At 43.4% G+C, this 19,666-nt stretch overlaps 1 protein-coding gene and 1 long non-coding RNA gene across 5 annotated transcripts in view; one reads left to right on the top strand and one right to left on the bottom strand.

Moving 5' to 3' along the window:
• Positions 1–19,666, top strand: part of LOC115937121 (uncharacterized) — a 275,150-nt gene that overhangs the window by 12,196 nt on the left and 243,288 nt on the right. The window lies entirely within an intron of this gene.
• Positions 1–19,666, bottom strand: part of SEMA6A (semaphorin 6A) — a 124,961-nt gene that overhangs the window by 12,840 nt on the left and 92,455 nt on the right. The window contains exons 14-19 of one of the 3 annotated variants that reach the window (XM_081827213.1): positions 19,324–19,464; positions 19,164–19,244; positions 16,709–16,767; positions 14,448–14,468; positions 14,261–14,311; positions 8,881–9,045 (exon numbers count right to left, since the gene is read on the bottom strand). In XM_081827213.1, the coding sequence (XP_081683339.1) occupies positions 8,881–9,045; positions 14,261–14,311; positions 14,448–14,468; positions 16,709–16,767; positions 19,164–19,244; positions 19,324–19,464 (518 nt within the window). The remainder of the gene's footprint in view (positions 1–8,880; positions 9,046–14,260; positions 14,312–14,447; positions 14,469–16,708; positions 16,768–19,163; positions 19,245–19,323; positions 19,465–19,666) is intronic. The other 2 variants (XM_081827214.1, XM_081827215.1) reach the window with 2 other exon arrangements.

Genomic DNA, 19,666 nt, shown 5'->3' with positions numbered 1-19,666 from the left:
CAAGTTTTAGAGGAACACCGTAAAGTCGAACCAATTAAAGAGCAAATTTTTAACTACTCCAGATGTTCAGTTAATAAGATCATGCCTAACCTGGTCCCTGTAGTCCTTGAAAGTTCCATTAAGCTGTCAGAAAACTTCGTCACTGTGTGTGTTTTTGTGCAAAAGATAGGAGAGAATGGAAAAAAAGATTGAGGGGAAAGGGTGGCGGGGGGGGGGCATAAAATGAATTCATGTCAAGGGTGATGTGCCTTGAAAAAGTGGCTACAGATGAAAGGTAAGAAGCACGTCTAGAACGTGAATTGATTTGTAAAATACCCTAAGGTTTAAGTTGATGATTTTAGAAGAAAAAATTCAAGTCTCCATAATCATAATTTCAGCCTTTCATTTGTTTTTTGTTTTTTGGGTTTTTTTTTGAGAAAATGGATGTTAGGTGAAGAAAAAGGTTTTAGTTGGTATCTCTCTAAAAGAAACTTTAAATATTGGTGTGTAGATGCCGGCAGGCAGGGAGATGAAGCAGCTTCCTACATGGCTGACATTTAACTTTTTTTTTTTTTCATCTACCCTTTCCACAATAATCTCATCAAGACCTTAGATAAATTCAGCAAGTTGTCAGGAGGATACAAAATTAATTAGATCAAATCTACATCTCTGGCCCACGGCTGAGAGAACAATTACAGCCTTCCACGTGGGCTGCTCAGTCCGAGCCCCTCCTGCAGAGCGCACGCTCCCATCATCCGTCCGAAAGCCCGGCACCTGGCCTGCTTCCTTGGCTATTCAAATAGATTCTTCTGGTAGGTGACAGGGCAATATTAATCTAGTAAAAATACATGGTGGCGCCCTGGATTATATTAGTGTTTCTTTCTCGGGCTCCCCCGATTTCAGAGTCTGATCTGGATGCTGTGCATCCCAGTGTTTTAACTAGAAAGACAGAGAAGCCCAAAATTGGAGTTGAGCTGGTTGGCTTGGAGCTTTACCTAGGATAGAGCTCATAGCTTGGCAAGGAGCATCTACCAGGGAAATGCCAGCAGACACTTTAGATCTAAAACAGATGTAAAGTTCCATTTCCCAAACTTACTGTATATATGTAACCAATAGCCTAATATTATTGAATGATCCATTTGTTACATGTCTGTCATCCTCTTGATCTCCGTCTGTCCCTCGCTCCCACGCTCCTTTCATCCCTTTTTCCCACCCATCCACTTTCCTATCCCCCACTGCCCACAGCTACAGCCCAAAGCCCTTAGCATAACTTTGAAGGCTCCAGACTACCATTTCAATCTCAGGTCTCGTTGTGGCCCTCCAAATACTCCATCACCTTAGTCATAGCACACACTGCCTTACGCTCTGTACTCCCCTAGCCTCCTGTCCTGATCATGTGGCTTATTTAGCTTGCAACGGCCTTTTTCCCCCTCTTACCCTTCAAGACTTTGCAAGGCCTTTCCCTCAGATCCCAGCTTGGACCTGAGTTGTGTCTCCCTCCCTCCTGTCTCAGAGCTCCACCGGCCCCTCTTTCCTACACTCCTCTTACTCAGACTTCACTCTGCCTCACTGGCTAGCCAGGAGGCCCCGGTGAAACTGATTTCCTTGACTTGAAGACTTATGTGGAATTCAGATCAGTATCCACTGTAACACTCAGTTTGTAGATAGTACCTTCTGGCTAAATGTTTGTTGAATGCATGAAGAAAGAAAGTGAGGTTGCTGTTTTGCTTTTCTTTGAGCTGGGGTTATTGTCACCATTATTAAACATATTTTCTAGCGCTTTCTGGATTCTAGTTAATCTCCTTCAAAGCCATGGAAATGAGAAATGGAAAAAAAGGGCAGCCATATAATTAAAGAAGAAAAAAAATAACAGGTTAACATAACAGTTGATAAAAACCTGAGGTTAAATAAAATTAGAACCAATAGTTTTAACCATGCCCTTGTTTTAGGAACGGTTTAATTTCTTAGCCTTTCTCACTTAAAAGTGGCATTTGAGGGGCGCCTGGGTGGCTCAGTTGGTTAAGCTCTGACTCTTGCTTTTGGCTCAGGTCTGATCTCAGGGTGGTGAGATCAAGCCGCCTTGGGCTCTGTGCTCAGCAGGGAGTCTGCTTGTTCCTCTCTCTCTGCCCCTCCCACTCCTGTGCTCGCGCTCTCTCTCTCAAAAAGTGGCATTTGAATGCCTGCATTCAGTGATAATCTTTTAAATTACTCTATAACATTTCAAATGCATGTATAACTTCTAGTGATAATTTTCTGATATTTTTTACAGAATGAAATTTTTACTTTAATTCCTCTTCTATGGGTTATTCTAGGGTTTTCTAGAGTTAAAGGGTAGAGGTAATCTAGAGATTAGATTTTATGTACTCACTGAAGAAATTATCAGCAGTCTTTTCCAGCAGGATTGCCAGGAAGCAAGTACGCAGAACATCCAGTTAAGTTTCAACTTCAGCGGAATAATAATGTTTCAAGTATAAGTATATCTCATGCAATCTGTGGGACATACTTACACTAAGAAGTATTCATGGCAAATTTAACTAGGAATTCTGTATTTAATCTAGTAACCTCACTCTGCCACCCCTAAATAATGTGCTTCTAATGATTCCCACAAATATTCTTTGGACCCATCTACACTTTGGAGATTAAAATAACAGAGAGTAACAAGACTGACTCTGAACCTTTATGGGGCCAGGGTACCATAATTTACAAATTGAAATACAGATGGACTCAATTTCAAAAATCGTATCTTCATTTTCATCAGCGGCAGCAGTAGCAACTTTAGATACTGTTTGTGAACTTTGAAGGATCGCTTTCCTCTAACATTCAAAACAGAAATAAGTGAACTGAATTAATTCGGAATGGTTGTTGGAACAACAGCAGTCAGTCCCGGTCTCTTTAGTGTTCCTGGGCTCTGCGCATGCCCACTCCTACCTGTCCAGTCGGTGGGGTGGGGGAGGATTGTGGGGTGGGAGGTGCAGCCTCTTGCCCCGCCCACTGGCAGTCTCCCCACCAGACCGAACCCTTTTCTCTGAATTCTCCAAGACTGTCCTACCATCACATTTAAAAAATGGCTGTGATACTATAGGTTTTACAAATAAGAGCTATGCAAATTATCAAGGGCTTCGTCTTTTTGAAACTAAGTTAAGGCTGTTCCACAAAAGCCTGAGTTTGGCAGCATTTCCACAAAACCTTAAAATACGAACCCTGCACCAAACAGACCTCACTTCCCTCCGCCATCCTCCTCCCTGTCCAGGGGCATGTGACGGCCGCAACACTGGTGCTGAAGGGAAGGCTAAAGAAAAGGGTCTGAGAGGGCGCCTGGGTGGCTCAGGTCATGATCCTGGAGTCCCGGGATCGAGTCCCGCATCGGGCTCCCTGCTCGGCAGGGAGCCTGCTTCTCCCTCTGACCCTCCCCCCTCTCATGTGCTCTCTCTCTCTCATTCTCTCTGTCTCAAGTAAATAAATAAAATCTTTAGAAAAAAAAAAAAAAAAAGAAGAAAAGGGTCTGAGAAACCATCTTCCAAGGCTGTGTCCTTGACATCAGCCAAGCTGCCTGAATCGTCTAATGCCCTTTCCTAAAGTCCGCTGCGCATACTTTTGCCTTGTTCACACAGGCAGTGGTGGCCGGGCTTTTCCATGCACTTTCTTGTCTATGTGTGCTTCATCCGTCTGGCGGTTTGCTGTTTCTTGGATAGAAACTGTGTCTATCTCTAGTGTAGCCTCTAACTCCTTATTGGCATCCCATACTGTGCTGTGGAGCCAGTAATAAATTTTGCTTGAGATGCCTCAGAAAACATTTTTGTTATGGTAATGGTACTGAGGAAACGGGAGAGAAAATCTGGCCGAAGTATAGGAGTCAGGAAAAGAAGAGAAGCTTGTTTTTCTTCCTTTACTCTTGTCATCGCTAGTAATTTTCTTTGTATGTAGGATCACCTACATGAGACTTGATAGGAGCCAAGAAGTGACTTTCCCTGTTGAGAGAATCAGGGCACTTTAAAATCCCCAATCCATTAGATTTTAAGCATCAGAGGTTGTTAAAATGCTGGCGCCATCGGGGCCTGGCTCCCTGATCTATACTGCTCACCTAAAATTGGATTTCTCAGCTTGTTAATGAGGAAAGCCTGGCTATGAGCATTTGAGGCTCAGAATAGGTAGAGTTTGAATGAGTGCAAAGGGAAAAAGGGGTCAGGCGTAGGTTACTGCCAGGTTAGGGGAACACACTGTATCACGAGTCCATACCGATAACTGAAAAGGAGACAGGCCCCAGAAATACCTAAGGTCAGCTTTCCCTCGGCCACAGCTTGGGGAATCACTAGCTGCCGGTATCCTTGGGTGCTCACTGCTGGTCGGGAGAAGAATCTCACCAAATGCTTAACAAGACTAGAATGAGTAATTTCCTTTTAACCTAAGTCCATTTTATTCTCAACTCCTACTTGACCAAAGTTCTCATCCCTAGTCACAAAGGTCAGTAGTTGGAAGAGATGTCACAAGAGCCCTAGATCATATCATTGCAACACGCGGAGCCCGGCCCACAGAAGCATGGCAGTTATTAAGTCATGTTCTTCCAAATGCCAGAAGCCAGGTTTGGGTAGTAGTTGAATCCTCACTGGACTCCTGTAATTGCTCGAGGCCAGAGTTACCCAAACTTTAGTCACTCAACTTCCAATACTACAGTTTTAGTGATACCAGTGAGTCTTACCTACCATATTACATAGTAATTTTATCCCCTGTACTTCCAGCATTTGCATTTACTTCATATTTTATTTAAATTACCTTTAAAATGTATTTCAAGTAGAAACTTTGTCATCATAAATGGGGGGGGAAAGTGTCACTATTCATAGATAGAAGGTCACCATAAAAAAGTAACTGAAAGCAAAACCGCTTTAATCCCAGCTAGCTCTAGCTGCATGGCAAAGCCCCCAGTCTAAAGCCTGTTTATTCTTGTCAGAGTGGGGTAGTAGCAAGTCAGGGGAGTCGTTAACGGTAAAGCACCAAACTGAGACTTTTCCCTTGACATAACCAAGAAGACTGAAAGAGAAATGAAAAGGGCATGGCTTCCAGCACAGGATTCAGTATTCTTGAAGGCCGTGATGTCCCGAACCACCTAAATCCCGTCCTGTAAGGAGCCACCTGTCCTACTGGGAGGCCCTACTGCTGTAGGCTACACTGCGTTGGAGGAATCGTTGATACACTCTGTGATCTAGAAAATTCTCTTCAGGATTGTTCATGAAGTATGGACAACATACTCATCACCATACTTGACAGACCTTATGAATCTTACTGCAATATTATTTCCCAAAGTAAAAAGTGCTTACACAAATAGCTTGTACATTGATTAAAATATATTCAACATTTACTGTATGTTTTAGTTTAAATTATTCATTTGATACCTAATTTAAATTGTTTCTGTATCTTTTTCTTGTCTGCAATGCGTATATATCCTCTTGACTAAATATAATTGATAGTATCTCACTTTAAAGATTTCCCAAAATATATAAGCATACTACAGCGCTGGCATTTCCAATCAAATGGGAACATCTTTGTATATATTGACCATTTTATCTGTTTTCTGACCACTCACAAGAACTCTATAAAGTCTCAAGTAGGGGATTTTCTTCTGATTTATTGTGTCCTAAGAGCAGTGGTCAGCATTTTCATTTTATATTTATGCTGTACAGCTCTCTTGGCAGATGAGTACGTGGCTAATTTCCTCACATATCTTGCAGTCTTCTTGGAAATCAGGTTTTATGGTATTATTACTTTTGGTCAGAAACAAGAGGCACAAGAGTGGCTATTAATTTTCAGTATTGCTTAACCTAAAAAAGAACGCTCTTATTTCTTTTGCTGTGGGAAGAGAGGTGGGGGGAGACAAGCCAGATCTAAAAATAAAGTGGATTTTCTTTCTTATTCATATGTAATTAGAGCCCCTTTGTAACTACTCATTACCACCTCAATAGTTATAGGATGAATAAATAATATATATTTTTAAATGTGGCAAAACCAAGAAAGAAGTAGCCAGGGCTGCATCCAGTTTATCAACTTGGTGATTAAAGGGCTGGCTAGAGGCTCCAGACATCTAGGGACCCAGAGATAAAACAGAGCAGTTGGCTGTGTTTTTACTAATGAATCTAGGGCTTGAAAGATATCAGGCAATTTTAAAGAAAAGCAGCAAGGACAAGAGACATTAGACAAGGCCAGTAGGGTAATGAAGGGCAAGGCCAGTTACTGAGAGAGAAAATTACTTCATTTTTGGTGATAATGCTTCTGTGAGCCTTACGGGCCTCTTCTCACGCTTTGTTAGTATAACCGTCTATGTACATACAGCATCAGAATGCTCCTCACAGTGTAGAAGGAAAGAGCCTTGGAACATTCCACAGAAGGGCAGAGGGCTTGGGTCTATTATTTGGAAAGGGGGAGGCTGAGAACAATGGTAGCAGAAGGGGGGTTAGATTGCAAGGTGAGGATTGGTGCTTTGACAGAATGTGAAGAACGTACAGGATTAAATTGAGACGAAAGACAACAGCAAGGAAAAGAAAGAAAAAGGCAAGCAAACATACTCTGGAAATGCAGGATTGTCTGGAGGATGTCGTGGGACAGAGAGTGGGGCCGGCCCAGTGGTGGTCAGCAAATCTGCAGGGCAGAGCTGTGGGCTCCTCGGCTCACTGGCCTCTTACTTAGCAGCCAAATTAAAAAAAAAAAAAAAAAAGGCATGGGGCACTTGACTCCTCCTCAGCAAGCTGGTGAGCGGGACACATTTTCTGCTTAGTGGGGAAATGTGTGATATTTTAGGAACAATTCCAGAGTATATTTAGCTCCTAAAGCTGGGGCACACAAATGTCACATTCCCATGAGACAATCGACCCAGTGAAAAGAGCACCCGCCAGAGGCCCTCGCAGAACCCATGAAACTCTCGCATCCCAGGAGATGCTGTGCACGCGGATGTGACATCATTAAGCACCCACATCAGGAAATGAAAAGAAGCGAGGAGATCACAGACTGGGCTAAGCTGCGGGACGTCATCATGAGTCAGCAAAGAAACAAGACTTTTCCAACGGAATCACGCCATCGCCAAGTCATACCACACAGTGCTTAGCGAAACAGAACAGAAGGTGAAAATAAATCATGAACATTAAACAGAAAAACAATTCAGAGCAAAATGGAAATCAAAATCATAAAAATCATGGCAAAAGGAACATTAAGCTACGTTTTGTTTTCGAAAAATTTTTCTGCATAACAACCCATTGTCATTGCCCCATCAAATACATACTCAATTGTCAAAAACCCAACTCGAATTTGACGGGGCAAGGCAAGGAGTTAACAGGAACAGTGATCATGTTCAACACCCATGCGGTCACTTCTGCCACCATTGCTTGACAGTTTGTAGACTGCTTCCAGCTTTGTCAATATTCATAATAAGACCCAAGAGAACGAACAGTGCCGAATTTTAAAATGATCTGTCAAAGTGTTAATTGGACTCTTCGATAACCTCCATCCCTTGGGGGAGTTAACAACTGGAGCATTCATGCCACCCGTCTCAGTGAAGTGAAGAGAAAATGATTGTAACCAACAGCTAGCGATCTGGTTGACACACTTAATGCTTTACCGGAACGGCTGTTTGGTTTTTCAGAAAGTCACGGTGGCCAAACACCAACTGATTTCACGGAGCCGTCTCTTCGGGAGAACTCGGCCAAGACCAACACATCTGCGGTCTGGAGCCACACATAACAAATAATGGCACACGGTAGGGCTTGTGGCCCACCGTGATAGTTCTGTCCCGTCACCCATGAGCCTGGCGCGCTCGCGGAACGGTAAGAGCGGGATGCTGTCAGCTTCAGGAGGCTGCCGAGGCAGAAGCCACTCTTTTTAAGGTCTGGGGCAGGGAATATGAATCAGAAGTTCTAGAGGAATAAGAAAATTGATTTTTGAGGGGACACGCTCCAGAACAAGTTACAAGGGCTACACCCTCGCATTGCGGCTTGGCCCATACAGCAGCGGAGGTGAGTCGCAAAAGAGAGGGTGCGGGTCTAGCGTGTGGGGCTGCCTGGCCAACAGTCTCTCAAAGTAAACATGGAAATACATACATAGAAAACCCCACGGTGGGGACACGACAGAGACTGGCCTCCAAGGGTCACAGTGGCTAACTGGGCTTTTCAGTCTCTGATTTACAAGACTGTCTTTTGGACAAGCAGCTGCAACTAAAGTAGGATGTGTTACCAGAAGCAGCCACTGGTGAGAAAAGAGAGGACATTTCCTGTCTCTAGTTGAGCAAAGAAAGCCGGGGAGAATTTAGGACAGTTCACAGTAGAGTCCCTTTCATGGAGCGCAGCTTCCTTTCTGTTTTAAATACATAGCAATTCTGCTTGATTAAATAACATATTTTTGTCTTAGCTGTTGTCCTCAAAGGGCAGTTACGGTACATTGCAGGATGACAGCTCTGTTCACTTTCAGCACCATGCGTGAGGGAGGGATGCTACGGGCCAGTAAAGACTGTGCCCTGCTCTCTCTCCATTCACACATTGAGCGGGTCTTTGCCTGGATTACGTGCACGTGCCAAGGCCGGCCCTGCATTCCATCCCGTTGTGGAATGGGAAAGGAGGACCCAGAATCACAGAATGAGCTCAGAGGAGTGGAGAGGGATCTGCTTTGGGCCAAGCCGCACCTCTTTTGGACGGAGGGAGCTGAGAGGATGTGTTATTTGTTTTGTGTGTTTTCTCCTTGATCCGGGAATAATTGAGGATCAAGCCGAGCACAGAGGACTGGATTGTAGTCTTTTCTGAGACGCTCTCAATCAGTGTGTTGGAGGTTCCTCGAATGCTGCTACGATGCAGCTGGAAGCAGTTACACGGTCCTCCTCACTCTTCCCTCCCTCTCCCCCCAGAGGAAGAGGCATTTCCAAGGCCTTACCCTTCTTGTCTTGGTGATTACGGGAAGACACCGCCCCCAAAGAGTCTGTCCTGTCAGGTGAATCGAGCAGATCCTTCCAGTCCAGCATTCCTGCCCTAGACTCATACCCCTCTTGAGCCGCCGCATCTGACGTGGTGGTGCTGGGCAAGAGGGAACTGGAGTGCCCTGTTTGCATCACAAATACAGTTAGGCAAAACATCGCAGGAGACCCCCACATTCCCTTTGCTCAGAGGCCAGGAGGGGGACCCCCAAGCTGGCTGTAGGACTGAAAGGAGACTGCCCTAGAAATAACAGGCTTGGGGGCTGGGGTTCCACAGAAGACTCCCTGCCCTTGCACTTAGAGGATGAAGGGCCTGATCCTATCTCTGCTGCTTGCTGGGTGAGCCTGGGAGATTCACTTAATCTCTCTGGGCCTTGATTTTCCTTGTGCACAAGACGGGGATGATGTCACTTACCTCCCTGTGTGGGGAGGATAAAGTGACATCATGGCTAAAGTACCCAGCAGTGTCTGACACACAGCACGTGCTCAAGAAATACTGGGGTCCTTCTCTGGTATTCCCACAGCACCACTAAAGGCAGGATGTGTCCACTCTGGGGGACTCCATTTGTGACTGATGGGGCAGGTGGATGGTAGTGGATGAGCCTCTCACCTCTTGCCTCTTAGAAACAACTCAGCGGTTCCACGCCCTTCCCACTGAGCCTTTCTCAAGGTGTGTCTAGTTTTCAACTTCAGCTCAACTTCACAGGTTCCCCATTTCTAAGAGAAGTGATGGCATTCTCAAGGGAGCTGCTCCCACCACCGCTTCCCTGGAATGGCAGCCTCAACCGCCCCATGTTGCCATGACTGTGCCTTCCGCGTCTTGTTCTGGCAAAGTCAGTCCCATGGTTTATGACTCATACTTGGGAGAGGTTGTTCTTGAGGCCATGATTCAGATTAGAAAGGGATAGCTTTTTGAGATCCAGAGGAGCCTACCAGAGGATGGCATCAGGAAAAGAATGGCCAGGTTGGGAGTTATGGCAGAAACTCTGGATTCTTCCTATGAACACATTCCTAAGCTTTCCTGCCAGCATCCCGCAAGGTTAAATACAGGTTGCACCAGGTGCTTTGATGTCCAACTGTCACAGTGGTTTAAAGGAAGCCTCACTACCTCTTCTCTCCGGTAGAAATAAAATTTAACCTGTGATTTTCCATTAGAGTCTTTGGCTCATTAAACCGTCTTAGCTCTAGCAGCCTCTTGAACAATGTTTGAAAAGACATCAAGGCAACTTCTGTGAATGTGGAAACAGTGCCTCTGGTAGAAAGGAGGGCAGATTCACAAGTGGCTCCAGCCTTGGGCTGTGATCACCACGTATGTGATAAATAAAATACTGGTGACCAGAAAGAAAGATCACAATGATCAATGAATTGCGTTCCTCTTTATTAGTTATTATAATAAGTTGGGTTCCCAGGAGACTCCAGTGCTGCACATAACAAGACAACCTATGTAAAGAAGACCTCAGGAAAAAGCAGAGAAGCCAGGTGGGTCACCTACATTCTAATGATTTCTGTGGAAGCACCACTCTTAAATGCCCCCACAGCACTTGGGTGACATTTAAGAAACCTCCTTCTGTGTAGTTTGTTCTCCATGCAGCTTCAAACATTGGTGCACATAGTCTGGTTTCTGTCCAGCTGTTAGGTACATGTTCATTTACAACTCAAGAATGCTTGCATCTAGACTGTCTGTTTTTACATTCCTGGGTTTCATAGCTCATCTCTTAATACTGGTAAGAGAACAGGAGTAGCGAAATCAAGCCGGACTTGGAAATGCAGAATTTCTCTTCCTTCTTTTTTGCTTATATCGCGGTCTGAAAGAGAGCCTCTGTTTCCTACTCCTGAATTCTGCACCGCTCTTACGCGATATATGGTCAGCCTAAGAGAGAATGCAGCACCCAGCCTAGGCAAACCATCAGAAATCGCTTCGTAGGGAGTTAGAAGGGGCGGGGGGGGGGGTGTGTGTGTGGTGGTGGCGGGGAACGAAACCCTTTTCTCCAAGTAGCAAGAATTTTTTACCTGAATTGATACGCATTTTGAGTACTTTCAATTTAACTGTGTTCAAGGGGCAGTTTTATGGTAATGCTGTAAGTATGGTTTAGGGAGAACATTTCTTAATACGGTAATCTAGGGGAAATATATGCCTAAGGGACACATTCTCCATCGAAAGATTTCCTGGACCATATGCTGCAAATACATGGAAAACTCATTTGTAATGGAAAGCTATGGCTATGAGAGGAAATTAATGTAGACCAGATGGTAGTTAGGTAGGAAAATGCTTTACACAAATGTGAGAAATCAGCTCCTTCCTATTGCTCAAGTGTTAGTCTAATACCCACCACATCCCCATTTTCTGTATGTAAATCTAGAGAAACCATGCATCTGATGTACTCAGAATTAAAGGAAAAAACTGAGCAGCCTGAGGTTTGTATTCTTTTAAACTTATGCTTGAGGATAGGCAACATGTGTCACTGGTGAAATCAGACAATCGGAGAAAGCAATACCTGATTCTCAAAAATTTTAGAACCGCCTCATAAGAGCACGATTAACCAGCAGTCTTTAGTTCGAAATCAGAGAGGCATGTTGTTATTACTACTTCTCCAAGCTTAAGATGTTAAGAGGGAGTCGCTTATGTTCTTTCTTAACATCTGATTCTACAGGCTGTACCATCTGTGTCTTCCCTAGGAGACCCTGTGACCAAAATAATGCTACACAGATAGGCATTGATTTGTAGGCATGGTATTACAGGTCAGTAGATTTGGAGCCCATGATTTTGTCTTGTTAATCCATCATGAAAGGTCATATTTTAATCAGTGGAGCTTATGATGTGTTCTTTTTTTTTTTTTTTTTTAAGTAATCAATCTCTCCATCTAATGTGGGGCTCGAACTCACGACCCTGAGATCAGGAGTCGCACACTCTGCTGACCGAGCCAGCCAGGTGCTCCTGATGTATTATTCTTATAATATGCAAAGAAATAGATTTTAGAAGTTAAATTTAATATGCATCACATTGTTTCTCTGTATCTACAAGTCTTTGTGATTCCAGAGATTAGAGACACTTCAAACCACTGTTACCTATTAGCAATGGTTGTAGCCAATTAGACACAAAACAAGAGACACTTAGTACAAGAGAGGGAGAGAGAAGGCAAACAGGGTCCAATTCACTAAAAGGGGTTCTTGCATACGTGAACTGCTATTGCACAGACCTTTGCCAAGCAGAGAGACTGCATGATTTATTATAAAGATTCCTTTTTCTGAGTTAGGCAGTTCGAGTTTTACGGCTCTCTCTCTGCACTCAGCCACTGAACATTTTAGGGGGGACGTGCAAAGGACACAGCTAGGGACAGTGGGTGCATTTTGGACTTTGTGGTTGGCTTCCTAGTCTATATCCGTGTTCATACAAATAGCAATTTGGTCTTTCCTTTGATGGTAGAAATTCGACACTGTAGTAGGCACTCAACACGTATTTGCTGAGTGAATTAATGAAATCTGTTCTAGGTTTTTTAACTCCAAAATAAGCATCTCTTGGAATAGTTCGTGAAAAGAAAGTCTCCTGTGTTTTCGTAAGTATTGTCTGGACCAGTTCTTATTTTGGTGGTCAATCATCTAACAACTTGACGCCGGACAGATTTAGCCTAAAATGGATAGGATCATTAGGTGAAAGGAAAATTCTACCTCTTCTTTAATTTCATCACAGAAGCCACTGATCAAGAGCTGAGGGCGAACAGGCATCATGCCTTAAAATGTTAACATGGAGGAATTAATAAGTTCCTTTCCCTTTGTAAAGGAAATAGGAGAGATCCATAGATTGGAGGGTGACTTTTTCTTCCTAAAAAGCATCCCATCGTTTATTCTTTCTATATGAGAAATTACCTGGGAGTTAAAATTGGTCTTCGTCCAATTGATGAATGCTGGGGAGGTAGCCGGTTCAATTAGATTTAAGACCTGAATTCCTCAGTATCTGATAAAGATTATTCAATTATAGGAAATGATTGCAAAGCGTGATATGGGAGGAGAGCAGATGCTAAGTGGGTTCTCTTTCTGAAGGGTGAGCTAAGCTAGATGACCTCTGCCTCCTGAGAAATTTTTCTTCATTGTTGGTGTTCAGTATTCTGGCTTGAGTAACAGATGAGACTAAAGGTGGATGAATTCTGTGGGCTCATCTGCTTTACGTGGCCTCCCTTCACAAGGAAAACAGGAGAAACCAAGCATTGTTCCCCATATCTGCACAGCTCACTTAGGACTGCACAGCCTTTAGGACTTCCAAAGAGGCTTTTTATTTATGCTAATTAGACACAGGGAGTAAGAGTTCATTACATAGAGCTGTTAAATACATGTGTAGCCGTCTTAAACTATTTCTTCAATCCTAAACCTGCCTTGCTTTCTTTTCTTTCCTTTTTTCCCCTTCCTTTATTCCCTGCCTCTATATTTAAAGACTGTCCTGGAATTGTTACTGTTAATGTATTTTTAACACAAAAGCTATAAAATGCGCATCAGTGAAACTCTTAGTCCCCATTATAATGCAAAGCTTAAATCTTCATCACATGTGTTTTTCATATTTAAAAAATACTTGAATAGTTTACCCTATAAACATTTGGGGGAACTCTGAGAAATAGCAATGGAACACTTCAATTGCATTTCAATTTTTCTTATAAAGGGCTCAGAATATTCTGTTTATGGACTTCATGGCTTTGTTTAATGTATTGTCTGTGTATTTCAGAGCAGGAACAATGGGATAGATCCTGTTTGCACATCATTTCCACTGCGTCACTCTTCCTTGTATACATTCTGAAGAACTCTCACTGAAAATATGTCTACATATTCATACTCTTTGTGAACTTAAGTTTCAAATGGCTAATTTTCATGTGATATCGGAAAGGTTTGTTTGCCTCGTAAGAACTGGTCTCTGCATGCTGTGTAGACCCCCCCCCCGCCTGCTGCAGAGGGTATTGCCCTGAAAGTCAGCATTTTGGGGAATGGCACTCTTTATCAGTTAAGAGCTATGGCCTATTACTTAATAAGCACTGTTCTTTTATCTTGGATATACTCATAGCCCAAAAGCAGTTTCTTCTCCCTCAAGAACTCATTAAATGTATTCACCAAATTCCCTAAGGTTGGCGAATTTCATGTTCTGTGGATTAAAAATGTAGGAACCAGTCTCCTATGTCAATTGTCTCTCATAGGCAGTGATTTTTGAAGCATTGTGAAATTGATAAATAATTTTAGTGAATTGGGGCCCTGAAGTAACAAAGAATCTGGTCCATGATGTTTAGGGATGAAAACTATAAACTACCACAGGATGAGTGGCTTAGAATTAAAAAAAAAAAAAAAAAAAGTCCATAAACTGACCATATACTGTGTTGTAAGACATTTCATAATCTGGAAGAGGAGTTGAAATGTCTATAAAAAAATAATGAGGATAAAAAATTAATTAAAAAAGAAACTTAAGGTTTGAAAATACTCAAGAGGATTAGTGAAACAGGATTTCCCACATAGATTTCCATCGATATTAAATTATGAGTAATATCTTCCTTACCATTCAGGGCCACGAAGGAATCTGGAAGACAAAAGGGAGGAGAAGGTTACTTAATGTTTAACCCTCTGCTTAGTGTGACTTACATAATAAGTAGGAATGAGCTAACACAGAATTATGCTAACATGTGATCCCCAGTACTAAGTAAGTGCTTTTTAATTTCTGCGTGTAATACAAGACACTTTATATCGGGTCCGATTTCACACTCCTCTATCTCTTCCCTGAGTGAGTTTCCTCAAAGTCACTGCCCTTTGTTGCCAAGGCTCAAAGAAACAGCAAGAGTTAGTAGAAGGAAGGGAACTGCGATTATACGTGATTCTGGGACTTGAGGCCTTACTCCATACAGAGGGATGTGTATGCAGGTGAAAGAAGTGACACCTGGACCACACTTACAAAACACTCTTGTCTTTACGCTCTCTCTCGTGTCGTCCTCTCAACCACACACATAGGTGTGTGCGTGTGCGGTGTGTCTAGGTCGCGTCACTGGTTCATTCAGCTTCCTCCTCAGCCTCTGACACTGACTCTTCAGGATTTCCTCATTTCCCCTAAAAATCCTGTTCAGGAGTCACTGTGCACCAATTATCTAAATCCTCTGAATGCCTTTATGTGAACAGGTATGGCTAGCAGAAGTAGGTCATGCTGTAGCTGGAGCAGAGAGAGCGAGACGCCGCTAGGAAAGGCAGCGAGGGGCAGTTGTTCCTCCTGCCCTGAGCCGGGTACCCTGAGTGCCTCACCAGGACTGGAGTTCAAGGTTAGGTAGCCCATGAAAACAGAGGCTTGCCCCCTGAGATTGAAGAGTAGATCACGGGTTGGGGACCTGAGGGTCTCCCCTGCGTTAGATACAGAGGCTTCCTTCGGTTCCTTTGTCCAAAAACACACAGGTGGCGGGGACACGTGATAGAGACAGTAACAACCATTTCACAGCTTTCATTCGTTCGGTTATCCAGTCCCAGTTGACACCCCTATTTTCTACAAATGCCCATGACACCAGATCATAAAAATAGGAAGAAAATTATTCACTGAAGTCAGCTAATTAAGTTTGCTCACACAGACACACACACAAACCAGAACTTGTTTCCCTGAAAATGGAGCCATAAGGCACCGACATGATTAACATGATTTAAGATCCACTGATCAAACATCAGACTGTTTGACGCACACAAGTAACGCAGGCCTTTTGGTGATAACAGTCTCCTGTGTGGATTTCTTCACGCATAAATTTTGTGTTTGAAGACCCAATAAGAAGCTTTTGCCGATACGTAATATTTGCAAACAAAAAAATACAGCAAAGAATTCGGAGATGAGGCTGCCCGTAGTCCTCTTTATTTAAAGGGTAATATTTGATCTCCAAAAAAAGGTAAGGTAGAAATTTGGAACCTTAGAGTCTGAGATTTCAGTACTCTTGGCCCAAAGATTGAGAGTTTGACCCATGATTTCCATTATAGAACCGGGTATCAGAGTAATACAGTTTCATTCCCCTAGGAGCTGTTTTCGGGGTGCCATTTTGAATGAATGTAAGCTTCCTAGAATCATCATATATAACATTTGAAACACTGCGAACTATTTTCCAAGAGAGTGTCATTATTCTCTAACTTAGCATTAGTAAACATTTTCAGGAGCATACCCATGTTAATCAGATCATAGGACAACTGGGCAGATGTTTGACCAGCATCTTTTATATGAAGTTCCAACTAAAATGTTACCATTTAGTAACTTTTGAAATGAACTCCGAGGTAAGCATAATAGGCTAGTTCCTATAAAAAAGGTTATTTTGAGTCATCTTGTACTTTGTGGGTTCTTCCTGAAGTTTTTTTCCTACGGGGAATGGTAACAGACATTAATTAAAAAAAAAATTACTTTTATTAGGCGATATGTTTGAGAAGAACAAAACCCTCCCATTCAATTAGAAAGCTAGAGTACAGTGATCAATCTTTTTATTATTTGGCTAAGAATTACGGTGTGATAACACATTTTTTAAAACAACAAGACCAGTTTTTTAATGGAAGTGCTGATCTAACTTACTGCTCGGTGATAATTAATATCCTCTGGAGTGAATTGGTTCCACAGCATTTATAGCAACAGCACTGGGGGCGCTGCTCTGCAACACACTGTTTTCTTTATCTGACTTTCAGAAGATGATTTCTGTTACTTCTGCCTGGCTCAGTGCCAGCCACACCCAGCCGCACATGTGGCGTTATGTTTCTGGGCCATCCGACCAAAGGATCTTTGCACAAAGATGAGCATGGATAAAAAGCTGTACTTACTGTGACAGTCTCCCAGGCCATCTGTACTGCCACGTTCTAGGTCCTGTTCAAAAGTCAGTCTTTAAAAAGAAAAAAGGAGCAGGGAGAAGAAAGAAACAAATTCAATAATGCAAGTCCTTACTCCAGAATGAGTCTGAAGTTTCACTACAGAAATGAACACGGTTTGATAAACTGAGTGGCAGGTGCAAAAAAAGAAGTAGATAACGGCTGGGAAATCTGTCCCCGAAGTTTATGGAAATGAGTCTCACGTGACTGTCCGAAGAGAAGCCGGGGTTTAAGCAGCTGATTCCGATATTATTCAGGAAGTGAATTAGTTGGCGGATTATTTATATCCTCCTTTTACAGATTCTTTGAGCATTTCTTAAACATTTAAAAAGTTTAAATGTTAACTCTTTATAAATGATACAGAAGTCTGTAAATTAAAAAAAGTCTCTTCCTCTCTCCTTTTGCTTTGACCCCAGCACTGCCTTCCTAGACCTTGATCTATTTCTCTGTGTAGAAATGACCTGTATAACAGAGTGTTCCAAGGAACAGATGGCTGGGGGGCATGTAGCGCCCTTGAGGGGATGGGCCATGGTGGTGGATTGTGCTGAGACCCCCGGAGACCCCGTGGCCCTGTGACTCGACAGTATTACCCACATGCTCCTCCACAAGCTCACTCTTCTTTCAAACCCATTTGGTCACCATTGGGCTGCACAAGGTGTATAACAAGACCAATCTCAATATATCTGTTTTGATTTTTTAAAATAAGCCCACTGGACTCACTCAGAGGAGTACTGTCCTTTTTTGGGCGGGGGAGCTCCGTGCTGCTTCTCACGGCATCATTGAAACTCTGGTTTGCAACTGCCCTAGAGTTTATTTTATGGACCATTTAGGAAAACTATCTGGAAAGTCACCACCTTGATCGAATCCTTCACCATGTTTGTTTTCCAGTGTTTTTTTCTGTTAAAAATCAAATTCATATTCAAAGGATAAAGATTTTCAGTGGTAGTGAAAGCCAGAATTCATCAGGCCCTGAAGGCTGTTTTCCAAGGAGAGTTCCACATGTTTTGAGCAATGAAATATAGATGTAGATCCTTAAGGGGACAATTTTGGAGTTCACATGTTTACTTAAAAATTATTTTCTTTTAAGGTTTTATTTATTTGTTGAAGAGAGCAACTGAACACAGGCAGGGGGGAGGGAAGGGGTAGAGGGAGAAGCAGACTCCCCACTGAGCAGGGAGCCCGATGCGGGACTCGATCCCAGGACCCTGGGATCATGACCTGAGCCGGAGGCAGATGGTTGACCGACTGAGACACCCAGGCTCCCCGACTTAAAAATGATTTTTAAAAATCAGTCACACCTTGAATATAGAAAGGAGATAGGTCATTTCTTAGCTTTCCTCAGTGTGATTTGTGATCTTTACTCCTTCACCTCAAGGGTTCCCATGAAAAGATACAAAGTTCTAACTCTAGTGTGTCAGTATTGCTACTTGTGAAGCTGATCTCATCATGTGTAGTGAGTCAACCCTTTGTACTAGTCAGATTTCCAGGTCAGACTTTAACAACTGTCATGAGCTGTGTTTGTGGGAATACTTTCCCTCAAATTATGCATGTGGTGGTCATCAGATACGCTCTCCTGCCTGTCCAGCTATTCTAAAATGGGAGAGGAGGCTCAGAGTGATGGCGAGACGATTCTTTGCCCTCTTGGATCTGGGGACGTTGAAGGAATGGCTCAGACAGAACTGTGCTGCCATATTGCACCTTCCTCGAGTTGCCGTAACTTGTCAAGGATGTGCATTGGATTTCATATCCACTAAAGTAAAGACGGGGGGAAAAAACCTTTAATGCCATCTAAGCATTTAAAGTCAGGGTAACAATTTTAAGCACCAACATCACAGGCATGATGGACTGGCCTGATCTAGCTGATCGGCTGGAGAACTGCCAAGAATTGACTTGACTCCCTAACGAGTAATAGGGTCCACAGTTCTTCAGTGCAGGAGAATGGTTTATTGGATGCATACACCATCCTTGCAGTACAAATGCATTGCTTAACAGATGCTCTGTGATCTCTTCTCGGCCCTGCATGGTCCATTAGAGGAACCAGTTTTGCTGTGGCCGGACAGACCACGGCACTAATCTAATCGGGACCCTATTGCTCCTTCTCTCTGCTGTTCTTACACTGCCACGATCAAGGCATGCACCTTCTTGTCCCTCTCTCCAGGGAATACTTAGAAGCCCACTGTGTTTCTTTTCTCTGTGTTTTTCATCAGTCTGAGGACGGATGATTAAACAATTGGAAATCTGCCACGTGCGATGTCGCCGTGTTCTATGAAATGGGAAAAGGAAGCAGAACGGCTGGCAGTCCCATCGGTGAGGTTTGTGCAGGGGTATGTGGGAGCATAGCTGGTGGTACGTCTAGAATGCAGAGCAGCCAAAGGCCGTTTTATGCTCTTCTGCAGCTCAGGCTCCTTACCTGCTGCTGGGTGACAGGTGGGCACAGGAACCTCCTTCCTTTACCCACCCGCAGTACGGGTCTCTGGAGGCGATGCAGGTTCTGCGGGAAGAACAGGGCCATGAGCTACCCAGGACTCCGTTCTAGGACTTTCTAATGGTCAGTGAGGCCAAATACATACTTTTTACACTTCCCGTGTCGTTCGCACCGGCCAAGGGGAAGCTTTATCACACAGGTGGAGAATGCAACATACAGAGAGCTGCTTGCTTTGTCCAGCTGCATGCCCATAATCCTCTTGTCCTCTACTCCGTCATAGCTGCACCTAATGTTATAAGGTAGGATAATACTGTCGTAGTCCCTCTTGAGTCAATTCTCTTTCTCCTGACACCCCCTCCCACCCTGCCTCCCAGCCCACAGGGTGGTACCTTAGTCTGGTCTCACCGAAGGTGAAACAGATCTTCTAAGCTGCCCTCCCCAACCCACGTGTGTGTATCTGTATAAACACACACACTATTGGCAAGGAG

Source organism: Leptonychotes weddellii, chromosome 7, assembly GCF_054177405.1.
Source record: "Leptonychotes weddellii isolate Sample4059 chromosome 7, ASM5417740v2, whole genome shotgun sequence".
Classification (NCBI taxonomy): domain Eukaryota; kingdom Metazoa; phylum Chordata; class Mammalia; order Carnivora; family Phocidae; genus Leptonychotes; species Leptonychotes weddellii.
Note: the sequence above shows the minus strand (reverse complement) of the source record. Positions and strands in the feature narration are given on the sequence as shown.